Genomic DNA, 27,140 nt, shown 5'->3' on the forward strand with positions numbered 1-27,140 from the left:
TGAGTACTTGGAATGTGCAATTCTCATATCTCTGCTTCTTTCTGGAAGCTTTGGGAGGATTTTGAGGTTTGTCCAGGAGTGAGTGGTACTGGACTTGTTTCTGAGAAGCTCCACATTAGAGGTACATAGGTGGAAGGTTTGCCCAGGATCTGGAAGGGTACAGATACTCAGCAGTGGGTAGGGGAGCAGTTTCTATCTCCTAATGCCTTTTGATTCTCTTTTCTCTGTAAGAGGTAGGTGGAGACGTCTTGTGGTTGGAATTAGTGTGGTTGTGGTGTTCAGAGAGTGTTGAGGGTCTTGAGTGGGTGAGTTGGTGGAAGGGGATAGGAAAAAGCAGTGGATGGACTGTTGAGAAAGCAGAGAAGCCCAATCAGGTTAACCACACATGGTCTTTGGAAGAGCAAAATTGAAGGGAAAAGGGTTGAGGGAACCAAAGTGCATTGGCATCAGACAAAACTGTGCTTTGTATACTGGCTCCATCATCAAGTAGTTCTGTGACTTTTGGGGAAATCTCTCTAAACTTAAGTTTTCCCATCAATCCTATAAGAATTCTTTCCCTTATAATTGTTGTGAAGATGGAAAACTATAATGCATATGACATGCTTGGTATGTAGTAAAATAAAATCTGTTTCTGTCCCTTCCCCTGACAAAACAGAGGTTAAAAGCAGATTCTTTCCAGGGGATCTGCCTTGGATGTGAATGAAAGGAAACTCAGAAATTTCTGAGCAATAGGGGAAAATAGGTACTGGAAGCTTTAAAGGCTCAGTGACATCAGAAGATGAGGTTTTAGGAGTGAGAATAACTAAAAGGATAATGGGATGCTAATTTCAGAGAGTAGGCTATAGATCTGAAAATTCCAGGGATTAAGATGTTCTGGGTGTTGCTTTATTGCTGTGGAGTTGGGAGTGAGGAACAGTGAGGTCAGAACGTGGTGTAAGCCATCCCCTGATCTCTCAGAAGGAATAGGAGTATTGGCTTTGGAAGAGAAGACTGTGAGCACATTCAAGGGCAGTTGGAAATGTTGGGGGGTGATTAGGAGGGCAGTACATGTGAGCAGTGAAGGAAATAAAAGTATTATGCCAGCATGGAGGGGAATGGTTTGGGAGCAACAGTGAGGAACCTTGGCATTGGTGCAGGATGAGGCTGGGGCATGGGTAGGCACTACTCAAGAGGGCCCTAGGACAACGCTGTGTGCAGAGGAGGCCAGGCTTTACTTGTTAGAGGTGGGAGGCTTACAAGGCTTGAACCTGTATGCCTTGAAGTGGGCTAGCTAGTCTCTGGCAGCTGCTGCCACAGATGGTAAGGTTGGCATTAGTTCTCTCTGGCTGATCATCTTATTCTTTCATTGATATGCAGGCTCCAAACCTCCTTCTTTTATCTAAAAACTGTCTCCATCTTCTCCACTTCTCCCCATTCCCATTAACATGCATATACAAACACACACACACACACACACACACACACACACACACACACACTCATCAGGCCTCTCTGCCCTGAAACCCTACCTCCTCAGGATGCCTTCAGAACTTGAGGTTTTAACCTAACTGGTTTGGCTCAGTGGATAGAGCCTCAGCCTGCGGACTCAAGGGTCCCAGGTTCAATTCCAATCAAGGGCATGTACCTTGGTGTGGTACATGAGGCAACTGAATCGATGTTTCTCTCTCATTGATGTTTCTAACTCTCTATCCTTCTCCTTTCCTCTCTCTGAAAAGTCAATAAAATAAATTTTTTTTTAAAGTAAGAATGAAGAAATGTTTATCTTAAAAAACTTGAGGTTTTGCTCGGCCAGCATAGCTCCGTGGTTGAGTGTCCACCTATAAACCAAGAGGTCAAGGTTTGATTCCTGGTCAGCACATATGGCCGGGTTGCAGGCTCAATCCTCAGTGTGGGGCGTGCAGGCAGCCAATCAATGGTTCTCTCTCATCATTGATGTTTCTATTTCTCCCTCTCTCTTCCTCTCTGAAATCAATAAAAATATTTTTTTTAAAAACACACAAGCAAAGAAACAAAATAACTTTGTCTCCAAATTCCGTTGGCCTTTGCTCTTGTCATTACAACTTCCAGAGTTTTGAGGCTACTTTCCTAGAGCTACAGCTCAAGGAATCACTAAGATCTAAATGACAGTGTTCCCAAGCCTGTGCTTTGAACTCCAAGAAGTACTTTCTCTTTTCTCTATATGTGAAGACAGGGAAAAAAAAGGAAGTTATAAGAACAGAAGGATTGCCAAAACCGGTTTGGCTCAGTGGATAGAGCGTTGGCCTGCGGACTCAAGGGTCCCGGGTTTGATTCTGGTCAAGGGCGTGTGCCTTGGTTGCAGAAGCATCCCCAGTGGGGGGTGTGCAAGAGGCAGCTGATCAATGTTTCTCTCTCATCGATGTTTCTGACTTTCTATCTCTCTCCCTTCCTCTCTGTAAAAAAATCAATTAAATATATTTAAAAAAAAAAAAAAAAGAAGAAGAAGAGCAGAAGGATCCAGCTTGGACCAGCTGCAGAAAACAACTCTACCCAGGGGTCTTATGGGTATTCTGAGTGCTTCATTTGAGTCTCAAAGCAAGCTCAGGCCCAGCCTTAACACTTGTCATCTTTCTATGTCATCATCCGCTTAGAGTCCATACTGAGCTTTCTGAATGACCTTGGCCATCCCAGAAATAGCAGTTCTCCTTAGCTCTGAATCCCTGAACTTAAGAACTTACATCCACTGGCCACATCTTACCTATTTTGTTTTTGTGAATAACAGAACAGCAGGCCTCCAGTGTCTGTGAACCAAGTTATTGCCTAAGTCAAATCTTCCTTTGCTAGAAACAGACCCTTAGGCTACCTTTACTAATCCTTCAACTGAGACTCTGGTGCTCCTTTTGGGCCTTAAGTGAGGCATGTGGTCTCTTCAGAGCTGAACCAGCTTCTGCCAAAATAGGAGAAAAGGGGCACCTATAAACTCAGTAATGGAGCAGACATACTGAGTCTTTTTTAGTGTGTTTCCTTGGAAGATATCTGTATGTAAATGTGAATTTTGCCTCTTCCCATCAGCTGATAAATTATTCACTTTTTTTTTTCTAATTTTCATGCAGAGATTGTATCTAATGACTCATTTATCTCTGAAATTCTAAGAGGGTTCTACATTGGCTTTCCAGAGCACAGGGCCCAGAATAAAAATCATATAACTGAAGCAATACAGACACTGTTCTGAGTTATGACTCTCATACCTACAAAAAGGTCATTGGAACCTGGCCCCCAGGATCCAGCCCTCCAGCTCTGACCAGCACTGTTTTCCTTCCAGGGAAACTGTACTTCTTCTCTAGTGGCCTTCTGTTTTCTCACCGTCATCATGGAAGCATCATCATTTCCAAGGATCACATGAATTCCATTTCATTCTATGATGGGGTATGTATTTACTAGTCTGTGGCTTTCGTGTTCAGAAAGATATCCCACTTCTGAGGGGAAAACCAAATAACTCCTTGTCCTCGCTCCACCTCCATGTGTCAGGATGTCAGGAATCAGCACTGCCTTTAAGACAGGCAGGCAGACCATGGAAAGATCTGACCACTCTCAGGGCCCTGAGCCTCATCAACCTTGCTGCTCTCTGTAAAAGGCTTAGCTACAAGGGACTTCTGGGTCAGGTGGGCCAGCAGCTACCCATGGGTAATTAACTCATCCCAAAGAGGATGAGAAAGTAGGCTGAAGAAGGCCTCCAGTGGCCCCTACCAGATGGCTTCCTGCCCAGGAACACAAAGCTCACCAATCTAAGAGCTGCTTCCTGTCCAGCCGGCTTAGCTCAGTGGTTGAGCATGGAACTATGAACCAGGAGGTCACAGTTTGATTCCCAGTCAAAGCACATGTCCAGGTTACAGGCTTGATCCCCAGTGAAGAGCATGCAAAAAGCAATGGATCAGTGATTCTCCCTCATCATTGATGTTTTTATCTCTCTCTCCCTCTACCTTCCCTTCTGAAATCAATAAAAATATATTTTTAATAAGTACCCTAGAATGAATTTTGAGATGACATTTTTAGGGGGGGAGGGACCTTTGTGCTTCCTATATCTTGTATACATGGGTATGGGAAAGCACCTCAATTATTGAACCCCTCCTCTCCCCCCAGAAAAACCACATAATATGAAAATCATTTCACTAAAATTTATTTTATGTGTCTGATAGTAGTTTGGAGGGCTGGTATCATGCAAATAGCTTTTCTCATTGATGCTCCCCCTTTTTTCTTTTAGGATTCTACCAGTGTTGTTGCTGCCCTTCTGATATACTTCAGAAGCTCATTACTTCCTCATCTCCCAGTTCATTTCCATGGTTCAAGCAATTTTATGATGATTGCCCTTTTCCCCAAATCAAAGATCTACCAAGCATTTTACCCAGAGGTAACATCAGTCATTAATGAGCAAAACTACTACTTTTCCCCCTACCAGTTAGGTGGTAAGGCAGCATCTCAACGAAGTGATGAGAGGGAGTGTTGGGAAGGCTGGTTGGGGTGGCTGCTTCTAATCCCTTTGGGTTCTGGAGTGGTGCCTTGACATTGAGAGGTGAGAACTTACAGGAACTGAACAAAAGGCTTTTTAGTTTCTAAGAAAAATCTTCCTGTCCCTTTAAATTAGACTGATTTTCCCGTTAGCTACCTGGTTGAATTGTTGGGCCCTACCTACTGTATTAGAGCTCTCTGCCCCTCCCACCCCAAGTTCTTCCTCCCCATGGTTCAGAGCCCTGCCCTTGTGAATGGCCCAACTGGCAGGCTGTATATTATAGGCACTCAGCACAGATCGCATGAGTGAGGGAGCTTACTGAGAATTGTACAACCCACTTAGAGACGAAGAAATAGCCGAAGCCAAACAGATGGCCAGCCTTATGATGGTGGAAATGCTTGGAAATGTGTGATTGGAGCAGCTTATGAGAGGACAGTGTCTCTTCCCCCAGGACAGATTCTCAGAACATGGAGGAGACAAGAGCTGGCCTTGGCTGCAGATGGCATCTCAGGCCAGGCTGTGTCTCCCTCTTACTGCCTGCTGGTCCTTCCTACCTCCTTGTTCTTATCCTTTCAACTTGGAACATGGAGGCAGCCTTTAGATCTCTTCAGCCATCCCTCTGCTTCCAGAAGGGAGCTACTTGAACCACTCCTTCTGTCTGGCCTTATCACCAGGGTAGAACATGCCAGAACGTGCTACCCAACACCTTCTTTTGTGCTTCCTGGCCTCTGAAGGAGTAGAATCCCTGGGAGAGAAACGCAGAAAGAAATTCTGGTTTTGAAAAATACAGAACAAAATTGCTTCAGGTCTCTATTTTTGAAACAAACTTGTTTGTTATGATGGTCTGTCTCCGTACTGACAGCCTAGATTTTCAACAACCATCAAATCCCCATGTGGGTTCCATATCCTGTTGTTGGGTTTCAAGTGTTCTTTGCTCAAATTCTGTTTTGTTTAGGTCTTCTCCCTCTGGCAACAGCAGGCTAACTCAGGGCTGTCTTTAAAAGTGATCCAGGAAGATGGATTATCTATGGAACAAAAGAGATTGTAAGTGGCTGCCTTCATTGTTTATGCTTGCTTCCTAAGCTGTGCATGCCTGTTCTCTCTGCAGGATGACTTGTGTTATGTAACACAGGGGTCTTGACTTCTAAAAGGGCGACACGGTCACGTCAGTGCTGCCAGCTTGCAGGTAGCAAGAGCCCTTGGGAAAATAGAAGTCAAGAAAATTGAAATCCACCAAGAATCAGAAACCCATTGTATTACCAAGGGTTTCAGGCCAGCCTTCCTATGCGGGCACACCAGTCACATTTTATTTTAAGTCAGCAAGATGCTTGTTTTGGAAGTGTTGACTGTCACAGGACTCTGGCTTGAAAGCATCAAAACAAGTTATGTAAAGTATGTGCATCATAGGGATTAATATATTTTCATTGATTTCAAAAAGGAAGGGAAAAAGGGAAAGAGGTAGAAACAGCAATGATGAGAGAGAATTATTGATTGGTTGCCTCCTGCATGCCTCACACTGGGTATTAAGCCTGAAACCTGACCGGGAATCAAACCATGACTTCCTGGTTCATAGGTAGATGCTCAACCACTGAGCCACACCAGCTGGGCTAATCTGTGAGCTTTTGATATTCCAGGCACTCCAGTGCACAGAAGCTCTTCAATGTCCTGAGCCATGCTGCCAGGGAGAAACGAAGTCCTCTAAAGCTGCTCTCTGCCAAACTCCCAGAGCTGGACTGGTGAGCTCTGATTTTCTGTTTATAAATGTTTAATATTCTGGCTTTGAACTGTCAGAAACCTCAGTGTTGGTCCTTTTTAAGCTTTTTTCTTCATAGCTTCTCAGGGATCATTGTAAAAGTTAGTAGTGACACACCATGTACAATTTTATTCTTTAGAGAGAATCTCTCTAAAGTTTCTTTTTCACTGGAGTTTCTTGGGTGGATGGGCACAGTAAGGCAAGGCTGGTGATGCTAACACAAGAACATTGTCTTGCTTTTCTAGGTTTCTCCAGCATTTCGCCATCAGCAGCGTTAGTCAGGAGCCTGTGATGAGGGCCCATCTCCCTGTCCTACTGCAGCAAACTGAAATCAACCCTACTCACCGAGTAGAAAATGACAAGGTACAGCAGCTCACCAGATCTGCTGGGAGTTCATGGGAAGAGAACCCTGATAGCCTGTCCTTGATCCTCTGTATCAGTTAACAAGAGCAGCTCAGGCAGAGTCCCTTTTATAGGCCTTTTCGCCTCTTTGGATACTGATGTAATGAAGCACATGAAACCCGCTCTATTCAATGTGTACAAGCATTTACATTAACCCCAGCCAAGCCTATGGCAGCAATGAAACCTGGCACCCTGCCAGGCCCTCCCCTTCCTTCTCCAGGCTTTTCAAACTCTTGCTCAGTGTTCTCATGCGATCAGCTCTTTCTGGTTGTGACAGGACTTACCTGGGTGACACATTGAGCTTAATGAGGGGCTGGGCCTTGTTAGTTGGGCCTTGCTGGCATCACTAAGGTAAGCTGATACTGTATAAACATCCCAGAGTGGATTTTAATCTGCTCCCACCTCACACTCCCTTCCTCTTAACCCCTCCCACCATTTCTCTGGAGCCCTATGTCTTTATATGCTCAAAGAGGGCATTTCACAGACTTTCTGTGAAAATCTAGAAGCCGCTCAGCTACAAAAGAAAATAGAACCAGTAAGCAATTAGAAGCCTCGTTTTTCCCTTAGGCAAGAGCTTAAAAATGAAAATGCCTACTTGTTATATTTTGTTTAAAGGTGCTGGAGGCCCTGGCCCAGTACTTACCCTGTTTCCCTGAAAATAAGTCAGTGTCTTATATTAATTTTTTCTCCCAAAGTGGCGCTAGGTCTTATTTTCAAGGGATGTCTTATCTTTCCATGCGCTAGGTCTTATTTTCAGAGGATGTCTTATTTTCGGGGAAACACAGGTAGTTGGTTAGTATCCGGATTCACCAAGATTGCCGGTTTGATCCCCGGTTAGGGCATATACAAGAAGCAACCAATGAATGCATAAATAAGTGGAACAACAATGTTTCTCTCTCTCTCTCTCTCTCTCTCTCTCTCTCTCTCTCTCTCTCTCTCTCTGTCTGTCTCTCTAAAAATCAATAAAAAATATTTTAAAAGGTGCCGTAGGGCTGTCCTTAAAATAAGAAGGTGTCTGGCTATGAGCATGTGTGCTGTGATTTGAGAGGCTGAGGCCTGGGCACTGAGAAAAGGAAATTTGGATGGGAGAAGGATAAACAAAAATTCAGTTACATGGAATACTCCCCACAGGGGCGAGAGGGATACAAAGTAGGGGTCTGGTCTGAGGGGAGGTGGGAGAGCTTCTGCTTCCCAAAAAGAGGAGGGATCCATTGTCATCTCTCTGCTGCCAGTGAGTGCCACCACGCTGAGCTTCAGTGTAAGTTGTTTGTGACCAGGCCTGTCCAAGTGAGTCTGTGTATTGTGATAAAGCACATACTTAAAGAGGCCCTTGCCACACTATGTCACTTTTTCCTTTTCTTCCCTGCTTGACCCTTCTTTGTTAGTGAATTTCTTTGAGTTGCTTTACAATGTCTGCCTGCAGAGGGCCCTGTTTTCTTATGGCTGTGTATTAAAGTTGGGACAGTCCAGCCTGGTCCTCTTCTCCCCATCAAAATTCAAAGGACAAAAGGCCACCTTCAGCCTCTGCTTCAGGGAATTCAGCTCCTCCTCATGCTGGGCAACTTTAACGCACAAGCATTTTACAAAACCCTGCATGTGGACGTTTTACTCTCCAGCGGTCAGTCTGAGCATAGCAAAGAGAAGTGGAACCGGCTCTGAGTTAATTTGTAAGAAGAAGCTGACACTTGCATTCCAAGCCAGTTTTTAATGCCTAGTATCCTACAATATATACTCCTTGCAGCACTCAGGATCTCACCCCACTAATCATTTTTATTAGGGTAAAATATATGTTCTTTAAAAAAAGCTCGGGGGGGGGGGGTCTCCTTGGGTAAGATTACTACACAGTTGAGCCTATGGCATTTTAGTGCCAGACCTCCTTTCTGCCTAGTATTTTTCATTGTATTTTAATTGATCAAATCACAGTGTGCTCTATGGAAATTGTAATAATACTAATACAAAATTTAAAAAGTGTTTGCTATCAATATTCTAAGCACTTTTACATACACTAACTCTAATCATCACACCTACCTCAAAAGGTAGGTTCTATTGTTAGCCCAAGTTTATCACAAAGCTAGTGAGTGCTGGTTCAAACTCACAGAACCTGGCTCCAGCAGTCTGTTCTCTCACACAATACTGCCTCCCAAATGAATCACAAACCCACCTGGCTTTTCTTTCACGTAGGTCATTATCAGCATTGTAACTGGCCTCCCGGGATGTCATGCTAGCGAGCTCTGTGCTTTTCTGGTCGCTCTGCATAAGGAATATGGCAGGTTAGTATGGCTGCCTACTTTCTTTGGGAAAAGGGAAACCTCGGATATGTACCGACCTTTAGTGTAACTGGTATCAGCATAGTAGTCACCATCCATCCATTCATTTGACACATTTGTACTGAGCACTTTCTATATGCCAGGCACTGCTCTAAGTGTGGAGGAGAAATTAATAAAACAGACCCGAAAACCTCTGCCCTCATGGAGCTTACATTCTCCTGTGGGAAGACAATTAACCAGATAAGGAAAATCGTGTATTAGTGACAAGTACGATGGAGAAAATAAAGCAGAGAAGGCTGTAGGGATTACTGGACTGGATGTTTGGGGGTGGGAGCAGGGATTCCAGCTTTAAAGGGGAGACCTCACTAAGAAGGTAACATTTGAGCAAAGGCCTGAGAAAGTGAGGGAATGAGCCCTGAGTATCTGGAAGAGCACTGTAACAGCCGGACCAGCACAGATGAAGGCCTGGGAGTGTGCCTTGTCAGCAAGGCAGTTCAGGGCCAGGGTGGTTCAAACTTGGGACTACGTGAGTTCATGTGCAGCTGGAACATGTTGGCTCAGGTGAAACTGGGGAACCATTCATCCATCACTTCTACCTGGCTTCCAGGTTACTGAACAACCCTTGCTCACTGAACCAGGCATTTAGTATCTAGTCAATCTACCTCAAAGTAAGGCATCCTGCCAGAGGCTGTAAGATTGAGAAGGCTGCAGTGGCCCAGAGGTTTGGGAGTTTTCGGTGGGAGGTTGTGGGGGCTGGAGAGACAAGTTTTAGAGAGGTGTGAGGGAGATATTTGGCCTTCTTTATATAAGTACTAAGTAGTTAACCAGTTTCTCCCTCATTTCCATTGCTTTTGTTCTGAAATCAGTCTAAATTCTTCACTCTGCACATTTCTTATTCTCAGCAAGCATTTTACTGTGCACCTGACTGAAGCCGTTGTATTGAATGGTCCTTAGGAAGTGACTGCCTGGTCAGGAGTCTTTCTCAGTTCTGAAGTCCATTGGCCTTTTTCCCTGTGGCAAGGAGTTTCCTGTCATAAGCTCCGGTGGCAGTGATGTCAAGATTGGGGGCTCTGCACCCAGGCAGTACCCTCTGCCTGTTTCTTGGTGCCAGGATTGCTCTCTCCTGTACAGATGGATTCACTGGGCAGAATGTCTGTCATTTGAATCCATGACTGAGCTGCGGGCCAGGCCTTCAGGTGGTGCCCACAGTGAGATCACACTTGCCATTTCCAGGTGGATGGTGTACCGCCAAGTCATGGACAGCTCTGAGTGTTTTCATGCTGCCCATTTCCAGAAGTACCTTTCCAGTGCCCTGGAGGCCCAGCGGAACCGCTCTGCCCGCCAGTCAGCCTACATCCGCAAGAAGACCAGATTGTTGGTGGTGTTACAAGGGTGAGCACTGGGAGTGTGGGGACAGTGGGGTAGGTGATGACCTTGCCACTGCTGTCACTTCGTGTGTAGCTCACCGAGGGCACAGAACAAACCCCACGTGTGTGTGAGCAGGGTCTGCACTGCACAGGAGGCCTTCAGTGAGCAAGGACTCCTGTTGCCGTCCTGTGGCCCAGAGTGGCTGGTGTAGCTTACACACACACGTTTTAGGTTCAACTTTAACATCATAATATTGCCAAAAGGTAGAAATTAGGGAGGTTTTCTAGGTAAGTTTCTTTGATAATTCTTATAACAATAGTGATCCCTAAACCTCTTCCTTCACTGTTTAGAAAAGGGAGCTTCACCTGTTTCAGCCCTCCCTCATATGGAGCGGCAGAGACAGCCCCCACACTCTGCAGTCTCCAGCCCCACCATCCTGAGGATGCCTGGTCCAGGAGGGTTTCCTGAGACTGTAAGTGAAGAGCTTGATTAGCCCAGCTGACCTGAGAGGACAGGTTCAAAGGGTGTACCATTGCTCCCAGCACCCTGGCTGCAAGGAGCTTCCCTTAACCTCTTTTAGGGCCTTCCAGGAAGGAGCCCCATGCAGGCCCATCACCCCCTTAGAGGAGATTGTGCTGAAATGCAGGCCGTGCTCTTCACTGGTGTCACTGTGATTGGTGATAAAGACTCTGATGGCAGTTCTCATAAACTTCTTTTGTGCTATGCTGGTTTTTGTGCTTGTAATAATGTTTATTTGCAATTGGCTGATTGTTTCTAGTAAAGAAAAGGCCCAGATAATGGTGAGAGTTGGAGGAAAGCCAGGTCAGTGGTCCTGAGCAGGAAATGGGTGAGGCTGTGCATCCCACCAGCCATCATTCCTCTTCCTCAAGTCTGTTCTCACCCTGCCCTGGGCTTCCCTCTGTCAGCGCCTTTGTGGACTGAGGTTGTGGAAGCCACAGAGCAAGTGTCTGAGTTTGAAACCACTTGTTTCCTTCTGTTTTTTTCCATTGCTTTTAATGGTTAAAATAATAGATTGGCCCCTGTCAGAGTGGAGAGTCAGTGGGGGTATGGACCTGGAGTCAAATTTGTCAATTTAACATTGTTCAACTGAGGTAATTTTCCATCTTCTGTCACTTCATAGACCATCGTTGATTCCTTGTCTCAGATTGTGCAAGTCTGCAAAAGTGTCAGCTGTCCTGGCTGCACTGTTCTGCAGTGACAGTGCATGGCCAGCCCATTCTTGTCCTCTCAGACACAGCCTTTGCCCATTCACAGCCCTGGGATACTAGGGACCTCAGATTTCCTAACAGACTCAAGTGAGGATACCAGCTAAATGCTGTGGCTCTCACTAAGACACTGTCCTTACAGACTGGGCCTATTCTCTTGAGGCTCAGCAGGGAACTTGTGGTAGCCTCCTTTGTGAATGTCCATCTCCTTAGGACTGGACCTCCGGGCCCAATATTGAGATTGCTGGTGAAGTGTGACCCCAAAGGCTTCTCAAATCGAGAATGTATTCCTTTAATGTTACTTTAATCTTCATTTATAGGATTCTTTGGGGAAAACCAGTGGTTGGGGCTGAGTTTTATTTTGCCCTAGAGTGGCCTGGTACCATTTGACTTACTGCAGCATTGGGGGCAGTGGTGTTGAGCTTTGGGATCAAGTGGAGCTATTAGTTGTTACTATAAAAATTAATGTATTTTGAAATTATGAAATTTTTAATGGAGGACAGAACACTGGTTGTCAGGAGTTAGAGAGGAGAGTGGGAGGACAGAAGGGAGGTATGTGGGGTTATAAAAGGGATCCTTATGGTGGTGAAGCTGTTCAGTATCTTGACTATGGTCGTGAATATAGGAACCTACACAGGTGGCAGAATTCTATGGGACGACATACATATAACACACAATAAGTAAATCTGGATAAATCTAAATGTTAAAAATTAATTTAAAGGAATTTGTTTATACTTTGTAAGGTTATAAAATCATTCTTTAAATTATATACATTTAAAACTAAGTATTTCAAAAATTAATTAATCAACTAATTAACTAATTACATAAGTAAAATTAAGTATCTCTCTAAAAACAAAAATTGAATTGTGCCCAGTTGGTGTGGCTCAGTGGTTGAGACTTGACCTATGAACCAGGAGGTCACAGGTTAGATTCCTGGTCAGAGCAAACGCCCAGGTTGCTCAGAGCACATGCCCAGGTTGCAGGCTCAATCCCCAGTAGGGGGTGTGCAGGAGGCAGCCAATCAATGATTATCTCTCATCATTGATGTTTCTATAGCTCTCCCTTCCTCTCTGAAATCAATTTTTTAAATGTATTTTTAGCTGAAACCAGTTTGGCTCGGTGGATAGAGCGTCAGCCTGTGGACTGAAGGGTCCTGGGTTCGATTCTGGTCAGGGGCATGTAGGTACCTTGGTTGTGGGCACATCCCCAGTAGGGGGTGTGCAGGAGGCGGCTGATTGTTGTTTCTCTCTCATCCATGTTCTGGCGCTCTATCTCTCTCCCTTCCTCTCTGTAAAAAAAATCAATAAAAATATATTTTAAAAAATAACAAAATAACAAAATAAAAATGTATTTTTAAAAATTGAATTAATGTAAAACATGTTCCCAAATTCTAGGCTTAAATTGCAAACATAAAACAGAGCCCAAAGGACACTTGAATGGGATATCTGTTATTTCAGAGGAAAGAAAGTTAAAGTCCTGCTGGGGTTTTGTTTTGGTTTTGGTTTTATTTTTAATAAAGGTAGTACAGACAAAAAAGGCAAACATGAAGAACCAGTTTTTTTGGCCTTCATCATGCATTTAGGCAGTTTAGCCAAAGTCTGACAGCTGAAGTGGCCTGCTCCTTCGGTGGTGAGGACTGCCTCCTTCTGTTTGGAGGCCACGCCTAGTATGATTGCTGTAAGGCAGGGGCTGGGGAGAGAGGAAGGGTCTAGCAGAGCCCCTCGATAAGTAGAGTAAATGACACTTAGAGCTTCCTTTCTTGCCATAGGGCAGGGGTCCTCAAACTTTTTAAAGTGGGGGCCAGATCACGGTCCCTCAGAGAGCTGGAGGGCCGGACTATATGAACTACTAATTCCTACTGTAACACCTCGGCTGCGCTCACTGCCCAAAAAACCTGGCGGGCCGGATCAGACTCCTCTGCGGGCCGCATGTGGCCCGCGGGCCGTAGTTTGAAGACCCCTGCCATAGGGACTCTTGGCTGCAGTGCAGAAGTGCATCATGTAGATGCGCTGGCCTCACCAAGGAGCCTGGGGCCTGTTTCTACTCTAACCTTTTTCATTAAAATAAAGATTAATAGAATGCTCTGAAAACCTGGGAATTCCCCAGTCACCCTCTCTAAGGGGTGTTAGAATTACCAAAAATTGTGTTAGAATGACCAAAATCTGCAGGACTGGCTTGTAAATCTTTTTTTTTTTTCTTTAATAGTTCATTGATTCATAGAAAGAGAGGAAGGGAAAGGGAGAGAGGGAAAAAGAAACATAGGTGTGAGAGAAACATTCATCAGCAGCTTTCAGCATTGTCTCAAGCCCATTTGTGTCCTGACCTGGAATCAAACCAGCAACCTTTCGGTGCATGGGACAACACCTAACCAACGAGCCACACCTGCCACAGCTGTAAATCTTTTTCAGTTATTTTTTATCCTAAGAAATGAGAGTCAACCCCTAGCTGGTTTGGCTGAGTGGATAGAGTGCTGGCCTGAAGAATGAAGGGTCCCAGGTTCAATTCTGGTCAAGGGCACGTGCCCAGGTAGTGGGCTCCATCCCCAGTAGGTGGCATGCCTGGAGGCAGCCAATCAATGATTCTCTCTCATTATTGATGTTTCTATCTCTCTCTCCCTTTCCCTTCCTCTCTGAAATCAATAAAAATATATTATAAAAAAAAAAAAAAAGAAAGAAATGAGAATTTCTATAGGCTCCTACCAAATATGGAAATTTAAAAAGCTCCATGTGTGCATGCATATAAACCTAACTAGTGGTCATGGACAACAGAGGGTGGGCATATGTGGGGAGGGGTTTGGGAAGAGAATGGGGGGATGAAGACAATTAATGTGATACCATAATCAATAAAGACATTTTTTTAATAAAAAATAAAATAAAAAAATAAAAAGCTCCAAAGACTTTTTTTAGAATCAGGGAAAAGCTCATGCTGAGGAGCAAGGCTAGGACACTTAACCACTCTTGCTCAAGCCACTTGGCATTCTCCTTTTTCCCCCTCCCCACTCTACCATCCCAATCAATAAACTAACCACTCCCTTTTTTTCCTCAGCTACACAGATGTTATTGATGTTGTCCAGGCCTTGCAGACTCATCCAGACTCAAATGTCAAGTCTTCCTTCACCATTGGTGCCATCACAGTGTGTGTGGAGCCCCTGAGCTGCTACATGGAGCACAGGTACACTCCTAAGACCACCTCCAGTCCACAGGACATGGTGTGTTTAGTGTACAGAAAGCAACACACTAGAAGGAGACACATCTTCATGTGTTCGTCTTTTGGAACACATCAGTCTACCTCATATACAATAAATGCTCAGCTGTGACTGGATTAGTGCCCGGTTCTAGAAGACCCCTTTGGACTGGCAGGCTCTCCTCACTTTTCTTTGTGTGCTGAAGAGACAGTGGAACTGGGAGCAGCATCTCCCAGAAAGAAATGCTCAGGGCAGCAGATTCTTTTGTCTTTACTGCATGGGAGGGGCCTGTGTCCCAAGGCCCTTGGAGTTTCTCAAAGATACTTTTTCATATGGTGACGCCATCTTAAAGCCATTTTACCTCAGTTAATGACTCTCGTTCTCGCTACCGAACGGGGAACTTTTTTTTTTCTAACTTTGGAAGTAATATAAGAACAGCAAAGAAAATTGGGTAATAATTCGTCCATAAGCTCACTAATTCAATGTAACTATTATAATATTTGTGAATTCCTTTCTGATCTTTTTAATTCATTATTGTTTAAAGTATTACATATAGTATTATATATGTCTCTTTTTTCCCCATTGACCTCTTCTCAGCATCCCCCACCCCCCACCTACCTCCCTGCCTTCCCTCTGAAGTTTGATGGTCCGTTCGATGCTTCTCTGTCTCTGGATTATTTTTGTTCATCAGTTTATGTTGTTCATTATATTCCATAAATGAGTGATATCATGGGATATTTATCTTTCTCAACTGGCTTATTTCACTTAGCATAATGCTCTCCATGTCCATCCATGCTGTTGAAAAGGTAAGAGTTCTGCCGAAACCGGTTTGGCTCAGTGGATAGAACGCTGGCCTGCAGACTGAAGGTTCCAGGGTTCGATTCCAGTCAAGGGCATGTACCTTGGTTGCGAGCACATCCCCAATGGGGGGTGTGCAGGAGGCAGCTGATCGATGCTTCTAGCTTTCTATCTCTCTCTCTTCCTCTCTGTAAAAACTCAATAAAATATATTTTTAAAAAAAGAAAAAAAAAAAGAAAGAAAATGGTAAGAGTTCTTTCTTTTTTACAGCAGGATAGTATTCCATTGTGTAGATGTACCACAGTTTTTTAATCCATTCATCTGCTGATGGCACTTAGGCTGTTTTCAAGTCTTAGCTATTGTAAATTGTGCTGCTATGAACATAGGGGTGCATATGTCCTTTTTTGATAGGTGTTTCTGATTTCTTGGGATATATTCCTAGAAGTGGGATTACTGGGTTGAATGCGAGTTCCATTTTTATTTTTTTTGAGGAAACTCAATGCTGTTTTCCACAGTGGCTGCACCAATCTGCATTCCCTCCAGCAGTGTATGAGGGTTTCTTTTTCTTCACATCCTCTCCAGCACTTGTCGTTTGTCGATTTGTTGATGATAGCCTTCCTGAGAGATATCTCATTGTCTTTTTGAGAACATCTCTCAAATGACTAGTGACTTTGAGCATGTTTTCATATGTTTCTTGACCTTTCGTATGTCCACTTTCAAAAAGTGTCTATTTAAGTCCTTTGCCCATTTTTTTATTGGATTGTATATCTTCCTTTTGTTAAGATGTATGAGTTTCCTATAAATTTTGGAGATTAGGCCCATATTGGATACTAGAGGCCCATTGCACAAAGATTCGTGCAATAGGCTTTCCTTCCCCTGGCATCCGGGACTCAGGCCTTCGCTCTGGCCAGATTGTTTTTTTGTTTTGTTTTGTTTTTTGGTGTTTTGGTTTTTTTAAAAATATATTTTATTGTTTTTTTTAGAGAGGAAGAGTTTCGGTGCCCTGGCCAGATTGTGATCTCAATCCCCAGTAGGGGGCAAGCGGGAGACATACAGTTGATGTTTCTCTCTCACCGATGTTTCTATCTGTCTCTCCCTCTCCCTTCCTTTTTCTCTAAAATCAATAAACAATTAAAAAAAAAAAAAAAAAAGCAACCGAAACCGGTTTGGCTCAGTGGTAGAGCATTGGTCTGCAGACTGAAAGGTCCCGGATTCTATTCCGGTCAAGGGCATGTACATTGGTTGCAGGCACATCCCCGGTAGGGGGTGTGCAAGCGGCAGCTGGTTGATGTTTCTCTCTCTCATCGACGTTTCTAGCTCTCTCTCTCTCCCTTCCTCTCTGTAAGAAAAATCAATAAAATATATATTTAAAAAAAAACAAAAAAAAACACAAATCAGTGAATGCACAAATGGGTGGAATAACAAGTCAATGTTTCTCTCTGTAAAAAAAAAAAAAAAAAAAAAAAAAAGGTGGAAATAGGGCATAATAGACTTGCTTTTTTCTTTCTGTAAAGTGGGGTTAGTATGGCTTTTTTTTTTTTTTTTTTTAATATATTTTATTGATTTTGTACAGAGAGGAAGGGAGAGAAATAGTTAGAAACATCGATGAGAGAGAGACATCGATCAGTTGCCTCTTGCACACCCCCTACTGGGGATATGCCCGCAACCAAGGTACATGCCCTTGACCGGAATCGAACCCGGGTCCCTTCAGTCCCCAAGCCGACGCTCTATCCATTGAGCTAAACCGGTCCCGGCTAGTATGGCTTTTTTAAAAAAAAAAATCTTTATTGTTCAGATTATTACAGTTGTTCCTCTTTTTTCCCCCCCCCATAGTTCTGCTCCACCCCATGCCCTTACTCCCCCTTCATTGTCCTCATCCATAGGTGAATGATTTTTGTCCATTCTTTTCCCGAACGCCCCACGTCCCTTTCCCCCAGATTGTCTTTCTATGCCCCTGATTCTATTATATTCACCAGATTATTCTATTCATCAGATTTTTTATTCACTTGATTTTTAGATTCACTTGTTGATAGATATGTATTTGTTGTTCATAATTTTTATCTTTACCTTTTTCTTCTTCTTTCTCTTCTTAAAGAATACCTTTCAGCATTTCATATAATACTGGTTTGGTGGTGATGAACTCCTTTAGCTTTTTCTTGTCTGTGAAGCTCTTTATCTGACCTTCAATTCTGAATGATAGCTTTGTTGGTAGAGTAATCTTGGTTGTAGGTTCTTGCTATTCATCACTTTGAATATTTCTTGCCACACCCATCTGGCCTGCATAGTTTCTGTTGAGAAATTAGCTGACAGTCGAATGGGTACTCCTTTGTAGGTAACTAACTATTTTTTCTTGCTGTTTTCAAATTTCTCTTTGTCTTTTGCCCTTGGCATTTTAATTATGATATGTCTTGGTGTGGTCCTCTTTGGAGTCTTCTTGTTTGGGGTTCTGTGCGCTTCCTGAACTTGGTAAGTCTATTTCTTTCACCAGTTGGGGGAAGTTTTTTGTCATTATTTCTTCAAATAGGTTTTCAGTATCTTGCTCTCTTTGGCACCCCCATAATTCTGATGTTGGTACACTTGAAGTTGTCCCAGAGGCTCCTTATACTATCTTCATATTTTTGGATTCTTTTTGCTTTTTGCTTTTCCAGTTGGGTGTTTTTTGCTTTTTTGTATTTCAAATCTTTAACTTGATTCTTGTTATCTTCTAGTCTGCTGTTGGATCTCTGTATGTTATTTTTTATTTTAGTCAGTATATACTTAATTTCTAGTTGGTCCTTTTTCATTTCCTCAAGGGTCTCACTAAATTTATTGGCCTTTTCTAGAAAATTCTTGAAAAACCTTATAACCGTGGTTTTGAACTCTATAATCAGTTGTTTGCTTTCCTCCATTTCTTTCATTTATGATCTGTGTCTTTATTTCTGCATTTTAGCTGTGGGGCCTTGGGCCTTCTTTTGGATGTTCTGGGTCTCACTGACTCAGCTGTAGTTTTAGTTTAGATATCAAAGGACCAGGTCATTCGTATGCAAAAGACTCTGCACTCAGCTTGGATGGGGTAGAGTCTCAGGGTGGAGCAAACAGCAATGGCTTCCCTTCAGCCTAAGATGCCCCCCCAGTCTCAGTGTCCTACCGTAATTGCTGCAAGCACCTCTGAAAGAAAACCACCCTCAAGTTCCACCCGCTGCCAGAAAGTCCAGGTTCTCCCCATATGAGTCTGAGTCCCCAGAGTCTTGCCTGGAACTGGAGTTCAGAGCAGTTGGGAGCTTTTGTCTCCCTCCCGCTTTAAAAAGCCAGCTGCATACTCAGTTGCCAGTCCTTTCTGTGCACACGTGCATCTCTGTACCTTTGCAATTTACTTCCACACCTCCTCTGAATCTCAGAGTCTTTTTTCTTTCCTTCTAGTTGTAGAATTTCCACTCAGTGAATCTTCCTGTGGTTCTGGATGATATCCATTTTGTCTTTTAGTTGTAGTTTTGAAATGTTGTGTGAGGTGGCAAGTCAGGTGTTTACCTATGCCACCATCTTGGTTTCTCCAGTATGGCTTCTTTAATCTAGGAGGTGGACTAGATTCAAAATGGACCTATGTGAGATTTGCCTGATGCCTTTATTTTAGTGGGTTTCATTCATTGAATTTCTGTTAAGTGATTGCTGTATGCCAGCACCGTTCTAATCATTGAAGGGGAAGCAAGGAACAAGTTAACCCAGGTCTCTACATTTTTGTGGATATGCACAAATTAACCTAGGTCTCTACATTTTTGTGGATATGTTTTGGGGAAGATTAGATCAGTATCATTTATTGATTGACTAAGATTTTATATAAATCAGGTACTTGGTTGGAACTTGAGAAAATGCATGTTACCATAGCTATATAAGACTTAGGAGTATATTATAACCACAGCTGTTTTTGTTATTCAGAGGAAGAGCTGGTCAGCAACCACTATAGTATACCCATTATTTCAGTGTTTGGTGGTACAGAACTTGTCTGCTATGTTTAAGACTCCTAAGCCAGGCACTCTTTAATATTACAGTTTTGTAGGGAGGATGAGTGAGCCAACATTTATTTTGCTCTGTTTGTCTGGCACTGTGATGCTTTACCCCTCTTAATTCTCTAAATCCTCCTTTAAGGTAGGCTTCATTGTCATGTTTTACCATGAGAGAGTCACTCAGAAAAATTAAGTAATTTTCAAATGGTACAACAATGTCACGTACATAATTAATCATGATATAGAATAGGAAGTGCCATAATAAAAGATACTTTGATTAATGCAGTTTTATACAAATTATAAAGAAGCGGTGATAACTCCTATTTGAATTAGAAAGAAAGCCAGAATATGAATTTAAAGGACCGAGATCCCAAAGATGCCAAGATATGAGAAGTGGTATTCCATTTTTAGGGAATCATATGTATGTGCAAGTCTGTGTGTTCTGAATATTTTCTTTGCAGATGCTTAAAGGGAGCAGCTTGATGACCCCAGGCCCTCTCAGATCCTATCTAAAATGCCTAGCTATGAGAAGCTAGCAGGGTGCTAAGAAGGGCCTTTTAGGGCATGTACTCTCAGGTCACAAGCACTTGCTGGGTACAGACACTTTCTAACAATGTATTTGCTATAGGGAAAGAGGGCATTCAGTGAACGGTGAGTGCAGGGAAGTCAGTGAGTTCTTGGGAGACTCTGGTGTGGATGTTCTAGGGCTCTTGACCTTGCTCAGAGCGCACAGGGGGTTCCTTCTTGCAATTATTCAGACCCCATGAGGTAGTCAGGCAAGAGCAGCCCAAAAAGTAGTATTAATCTAGCTCACTCACCCACCAAATTCGGTTCCAAATGATGTGTGCCTGGGTGTTTTTAGAAATCAAATAGAAAAATGAACTCTTGCCACCACCAAGGAAAATCCCTCCAGTGTTTTGAACAGCATTATTACCTGCCACACAGGCCAGAAACAGTTCAGAAGTGTGGCTTCAGTAAGCATCCCACTTGCAGGGAAAGAAAACAGGAGCTCTGTGGTGCCAAGCAAACCTGGGTCCCTGCATCAGCCCTCCCACTTATTAGCTTCATGTGTGGCCTTGGGCAAAGTGCTTAGACTGCTTAGTCATAATACACCCATTCTTCTCAGCTCTTAAGGCAGAACAAAATTGTGTATGTGTATGTGAACTGCTTGCATAGGGCCCAGCCCTGTAGTACGATAAAAGACAGCTATTCTCATTAGTGTTACTATTCTTCCCTGAGAAGAGCACTATGATGTTTTAGGAGTTTTAAAGCACTGAGAGTATGGGATTTTCTCTGGGACTTCCTACAGAGCTACAGTTATTAACTAACTCACACTTTGGATCAGTCTCCCTCACCTGCTTCAGTTGTGATCCAGTCAGTTTCCTGTTTTTCATTCACTATTAGGGGTCAGAATGGGATTAAAGGGGAAACAGGATTCTAGTGTGCACATGAAGGAAACATAGCAACTTTGGTACTGAAAGCCCCTTGAGTGATTGTAATTTTTCTCATTTTCCTTAAATTTCCCCTTTATGAAGATAGTACCTTTAAAAAAAAAAATCTAGTTCTCTTTCTGTTTCCTATAGTCTAGAGACTGGCCATGCTCAGGTAGGTATCCCCTCTTCAGCATTCCACCAAGAGTTGGCCACGTAGGGACTTTTCCTGGTTTAAGGAACCCTGTTTTGGTTCAAATCTGTGAAAACCTCTTGTGTAGCCATGGCTATCCTAATGCTCAGTGCTTCCTGCCGCTTGCCCCTTGAGTAAATCATCTTAGGTATCAGGGATATGCTCATTTTTGTGGGAAATAATGACAACTCCAACATTATGGTTTTAAAATATTTTTTTTTCCTCCCTAGATTTCTCTTTCCGAAATGTCTTGACCAGTGTTCACAAGGTAAGCAATGGGCTTTACTCCTGTTTGCATGACTTTCAGATTCTGTTTAGATGCAACAGACAGTTCTTCATGCTCCTACCTATCATTCTAAAATCTAAAACAAATACATTGCTACAGGGAAAACTTTGACATCTTTTATTTTTATATTTGATCGGCAGATTTCTTCCAGAGTTGTTCTCTTAATACTGATATATTGCCATGGCAACACCTTTCCTGAGCTGGGTTTAAATCTGCCTCTTGCCTTCCAACTAATATCAGTGGACTGAATAGGTATTCCTAGCCACTGGAACATCAAGATCTTGCATTTCTCCTGTCCCATGAGTGCAGAGTATGGCCCGATAGAACCTTCTCCCTTAATATTCCCCCTACATACACTGGAATTTTCCATACCTCCTTGGTAGCATTTAGAAAAATCCACCCATCCTATAGGTTACACTCAACTTTGCATTGTCTTACTGTCTGGAACCCTAGAAGCAGCACTTTTTTGTCATATTAGCTATGGTGCCTGGAGACCCAGAATAAATTCTAAGTTTCCTGTAGTGGTGATAAAATGCTCATTGTTGTCAGAAGACCTGGGCTCTGGGCTTCCTGAGCCAGCCCAGCAAGTAGATATCAGACAAAGAAATAAGTCGGTGTCCCCAGCAGAGTTTTGCCCTGCTGAGCCCACTGCCAGTCCACAGGGAGCGGAGACAGCAGAGCATACAGAGATCCAGAGATGTTGTTCTGGGAAACAGCTGAGCTGGTGCTGCACAGGGCAGGAGGCCGGGTCACTGGCGGGAAGAATATGCAGTTGGACGGCTGCACCAGGAGTCTCAGGTCCCGCCTCCAGAGGCCCCTGTGGCTTTACAGGCATTTCACCCCAACAATTGAGTAGAATGGAGGTGGATACTCACAGTATCTACCCCAGGTAGAGATTAAGGAGATTTTTATGGAGGTTGGGTCAGTGGGATATGATGATAGGTTACATATGGGACATGAGTTAGAAAACAGATATCTTGGATGACTCCTAGGTTTCTAGCTGAGAGATTAGGAAAGTTGGTGGTGCCTGTCCTTGAAATAGAAAGCACAGGAAAAAACAAAGAACTGGAAGATAGCCAAGGAGAGCTGTCTGGTCCTAAGATACATGTTTGTAGTCAGCATCAAAGCCACAGGCGTGGGCTGTAGTCAGCTCCTGCCCACCACATTATTACCACCCTCGTGTCCTTGGCTCCTGACACTTTCTCTCTCAGTGCCCGCCTGTTTTTTTTTTTTGCACATAAAGTACAGATGGTTGGGCTGCCCTGGCAAAGGGCAGGTGCTTTGTCTTCACTGTTCATGAACCTGAGTAATATTACAGGACAAATTGCATTCTCTCTGGCACTTAGTAGGAATATTTCAATATCACTTCTCCTAATTCAGTGTTCAAAGGCAACTTGTGTCAAATTCTATAAGGCTAGGGATGTGATCAGATATGGGCAGTCCATCTTGTGGCCACATATGCTGTTTTCTGAACTCCAGGTGGCTTGTGCAGTGACAGTGCCTTGATAAATATCTTCCCCTCGCATCTGGGCCTAGTGGACTGGTCTGGCCTAGCTCACCATGGGCATGGGCTGCTTTGCTTGGGGGCCTGGGGGGATGAGGAAAGGGGATAAAAGGCAAGGTCAGTTGACTCATGATCAATACAGATTTGAACTGTGCAGATCTGCATATATGCAGATATTTTTCAATAAATACTGTAAATGTATTTTCTCTATGATTTTTTAATAACATTTTATTTTCTCTGGCTTATATTATAAGAATACAGTATATAATACTTATATAAAATATGTGATAACTGTTTGTTAACAGTAGGTTATTAGTAGTTCAGTTTTGGGGTAGTCAAAAGTTATATGTAGCCTAGCCCATGTGCCTCAGTGGTTAAACATCAGCCTATAATCCAGGAGGTCATGGTTCGATTCTTAGGCCACCTGCCCGGATTGCAGGCTTGATCCCCAGTTATGGGCATGTGGGAAGCAGCTGATCGATAATTCTCTCTCATCACTGATGTTTCCCTCTCTCCCTCTCGTTCTTCTCTCTGAAATCGATTTTTTTAAATTATAAGCAGATTTTATTTTGCTATAATGCCCCTAACCCCAAAGTTGTTTTGGGTCAACTGTATTTTTCTCCTCAGTGTTTAGTAGCTCCCTTGGAGGTGGGATCTGACACCAGTAGACAAACACTTCATGTCCCAAGGGAGCATATTGCTTCCCTTTGCTCCTTTTCATGAGTCAGGCTCCCTGATTCATTGCTTTTACAGCAAAGGATTACTTACAATGAGAAAAGGACTGTATTGGAGTCCCAAGATTATGTGTATTACAGAAATATAAGGATTAGGAAATAATCTCAGTGCTTAAAAAGCTAGCAGGGCCCATTATATTGTTACCTTGAATGCAGAGTGACACATTTTACTAACGTGGCACTGCTCTTAGAAGTATCTATAGATAGATAAAAGAGGTGAACTTGGTTTTTTCCAGGGCTACTGAAAGTCTTTCGCCCAGACTAGCGTGGTCAGATAGACCTCAGAGATGTCTGGGCACTGTTGGGAATGGGCCAGACTTGTGAGACCTGGGCCAAATCTAGTTATCCACTCCTTGGTACAAACAGAAGGAAGCTCCTGAACCAAGCCAAATGAAACACCCACCATGGCCTCTTCACCCTGAGCTCCAGATAACTGCTGCACCTGCTGCACAGATGGCATTTCCTCTTGACAGGTGGCAGTTTGCATAGCTGGCCTAAGGAATGCTAGGCATAATCCTTTTGCTTGTTTCTATAAAGCAAAGCTCCTCTTCTATGTCCAGTTCTTGACCTAGAATTCCAACCCCACAGGGTTTGCCTATGATGATACTTGTGAGGCAGACAGTACTTCAGGCAGAATACCTCTCACCTTTTCCTGGACGGGACAGGCCTGTTTGGGACCTTGGTAGTATACATTGCTTAGGTTGGCATGTTTGCACTACTCTGACTCCAGTTTCTTTGGCCCAAGAAGATACTAGACAGAATCCTATGATCTTTATTAGCTTTTACTGAGCCTTTCCTGGCTCCTCACTACAAGACCCACCACAGCTATTCTCATCTTCTACCCCTGGGAATCTGACAGGCCTCTTGCAGCATCCGGCTTCTGTATCTGCCATCTCCGGAATGTGCTGAGCCTTCTAGAACCCTGCCTGCTTCCCACTGTGCCACATTCTGAGCCTGGCCTCCTCACCTTGCCTCACTCTGTTTCCAGAGGCCCCAGTCACTTCCTGTGGCTGCACCAGCGCATGGGGTTCTGGCATTAGCTCACCAGGCTGTCCTTCCTGTCTCCCCTGCAGTCTCCAGAGTGACCTTCCTAAATGGGGAAGGGAACACAGGCACCACCAGTGTCACCTTCAATCGCAGGCTTCCCTGACACGCTGGCTGAAGATGGTGCATCTTTTTCTTTTTATTGAATGTGTTGTGCTGACACAGGTTAACAAAATTGTATAGGTTGAAGATGCTCCATCTTAATGTTAAAGCTTCTGAACAGAAATGGCATGCAAGGAACCTTTTAAAATGGAATAAACAAAATGCTAACATATTCTCCATTTGAATTTCTAATCATGTGCTGTTACCAAAACTAGGTCTTACATGGAGACCTTAACAATAGAGGTGTTTTGGTTTTTTTAATCCTCACCCGAGGATATTTTTCCATTGATTTTTAGAGAGAGTGAAAAAGAGAGGGAAAGACAGAGAGAAATATTGATGTGAAGAAACACATCAATTGGTTGGTTGCCTCCTCTATGAACCCTGTCCAGGGCCCAGGCCAGGGAAGAACATGCAAACAAAGTACATGCCCTTGACCAGAATCGAACCCAGGACCATTCAGTCCATAGGCCGATGCTCTATCCACTGAGCGAGACAGGCTAGGGAAGCAGTAGAGGTTTTGAGTGTGTTAGAAGCTTATTTAAAAACTAGAGGCCCGTTGCATGAAGATTCGTGCAATAGGCCTTCCTTCCCCTGGCTGCTGGCACTGGTTTTTGTCCGGCCCCCAGGACGCAGGCCTCTCTCTCTTCAATGGAAAAAATATCCTCTGGTGAGGGTTTTTTGTTTTTTTATGTGATTTTTTTTTAATGTGATTATTTTTTAATACGATTATTCCTATATACTTGTATATGCATAGACTGTCTGAGGAAGCCTACTCAAAACTGGTTATCAGTGCTTGCCTCTGGGAAAGGAGCAAGGGCTCAGGGTGCAGAGGAAGGAGGAAGAAACTGTGTACTGAATACCTTTTTGTACTTTGAGTTTTATACCAAAAGTATGTATATACCATAGTCTTAGAAACCTTTCAGATGGCTGTTTGATGAATGGGATTTGCTTAGAGTTTTATGTGGGATATATTTTGGTATGTGAGTGCCCATACCATACCTGCTATGGCAGCTGCCTTCGGAGGTTAAATGGCATGTATCTTTTCTTTTCTTTTTTTTATAATGTATTTGTATTGATTTCAGAGAGAGAGAGGGAGAAAAAATAGAAACATCAGTGATAAGAGGGAATCACTAATCATTGATCAGCTGTCTCCTGCACACCCCATACTGGGGATTGAGCCTGCAACCCAGGCATGTGACCTCAATCACTGAGCCATACCTGCCAGGAAAATCTTAGTTATAGAATTAACAATAACACTTCTGATAATTGTATTACAAAGTTGAATATAAATGTTAAAAATCTTTAAAACCTATAAGTGAAATTATATCTAACAAAAAATTAGCCGGGACTGGTTTGGCTCAGTGGATAGAGCGTTAGCCTGCAAACTCAAGGGTCCCGGGTTCAATTCCGGGCAAGGGCATGTGCCTTGGTCCACACATCCCCAGTAGGGGGTGTGTAAGAGGCAGCTGATTGATGATTCTCTCTCATCAATGTTTCTAACTCTATCCCTCTCTCTTCCTCTCTGTGAAAAATCAATAAAATATATATTTTTTTAAATTAGGAAGACAGCAGGAGAGAGAACTCTCTTTACATCTTCCAATGGTGGAGGTCAATAAAGTTTTAAGTTGTTAAATCAAGTTATAAAGAGTTATAAACTTTAAAGATATAAAAGTATCCATTAGAGGACCTAAAATTATTTTTTGTTTTCTGGGAGTTCTTTTTTTGTTTGTTTGTTTTTTTGTTAATCATCACCTGAGGATATTTTTCCACTGATTTTAGATGGAGTAGATTTTAAAAAAAAATTTTTTTATCGATTTCAGAAAGGGAAAGAGATATATAAACATCAGTGATGAAAGAGAATCATTGATTGGCTGCCTCCTGCACACACCCTTCTGGAGATCAAGTCCACCACCCAGGCATGTGCCCTGACTGGGAATTGAACTCACAATCCTTTGGTCTATAGGTTGACTCTCTAACCTGAACACACTGGTCAGGGCAGGAACTGAAATTATTAATGTAATCAACCAGAATATGATGGGGGAGAATTTAAGTATATGCCAGCTTCTGCATCTGTCATAATAGAAAGTCAGTAGACACTGTCTAAATGTGACATTATAAGAAATAGTTATTTAGATCTATTATTTTTAAAAGTTAGAATTGCTATCATAAGATCTAAAAGATTGTAATCCCTCCACTAATCAAAGAATGCAAAGGCTATACTGCTGAAGGTTAAACAATCTAATACAAACAAGGTGACAGAACCAAAGTGGCATAACTATAATTGGAGTAAACATGCAAAAGGAAAAATATCTCAGATTAAACCAAAAATAAAATCTAGTTATGCAGCACTTTATAAAGAGAAGTATCTAAAACTTAGTAAGGGTGATGATAAAATATTGGGAAA

At 43.0% G+C, this 27,140-nt stretch overlaps 1 protein-coding gene and 1 long non-coding RNA gene across 4 annotated transcripts in view; both read left to right on the forward strand.

Annotated features, from left to right (window-relative positions):
• Positions 1-27,140, forward strand: part of DNAAF9 (dynein axonemal assembly factor 9) — a 128,398-nt gene that overhangs the window by 84,719 nt on the left and 16,539 nt on the right. For all 3 annotated transcript variants that reach the window (XM_084886863.1, XM_084886862.1, XM_084886864.1), the window contains 9 exons: positions 3,281-3,384; positions 4,220-4,366; positions 5,421-5,509; positions 6,100-6,201; positions 6,464-6,581; positions 8,802-8,890; positions 10,121-10,279; positions 14,527-14,652; positions 21,297-21,334. In XM_084886863.1, coding sequence (XP_084742989.1) covers positions 3,281-3,384; positions 4,220-4,366; positions 5,421-5,509; positions 6,100-6,201; positions 6,464-6,581; positions 8,802-8,890; positions 10,121-10,279; positions 14,527-14,652; positions 21,297-21,334 — 972 coding nt within the window. The remainder of the gene's footprint in view (positions 1-3,280; positions 3,385-4,219; positions 4,367-5,420; positions 5,510-6,099; positions 6,202-6,463; positions 6,582-8,801; positions 8,891-10,120; positions 10,280-14,526; positions 14,653-21,296; positions 21,335-27,140) is intronic.
• Positions 6,595-7,556, forward strand: LOC311624062. Its single transcript, XR_014795244.1, has 2 exons — positions 6,595-7,324; positions 7,365-7,556. It is a non-coding gene; the product is annotated as an uncharacterized lncRNA (long non-coding RNA).

This window comes from Pipistrellus hanaki (genome assembly GCF_964339955.1).
Source record: "Pipistrellus hanaki genome assembly, chromosome: 6".
Lineage (NCBI taxonomy): Eukaryota > Metazoa > Chordata > Mammalia > Chiroptera > Vespertilionidae > Pipistrellus > Pipistrellus hanaki.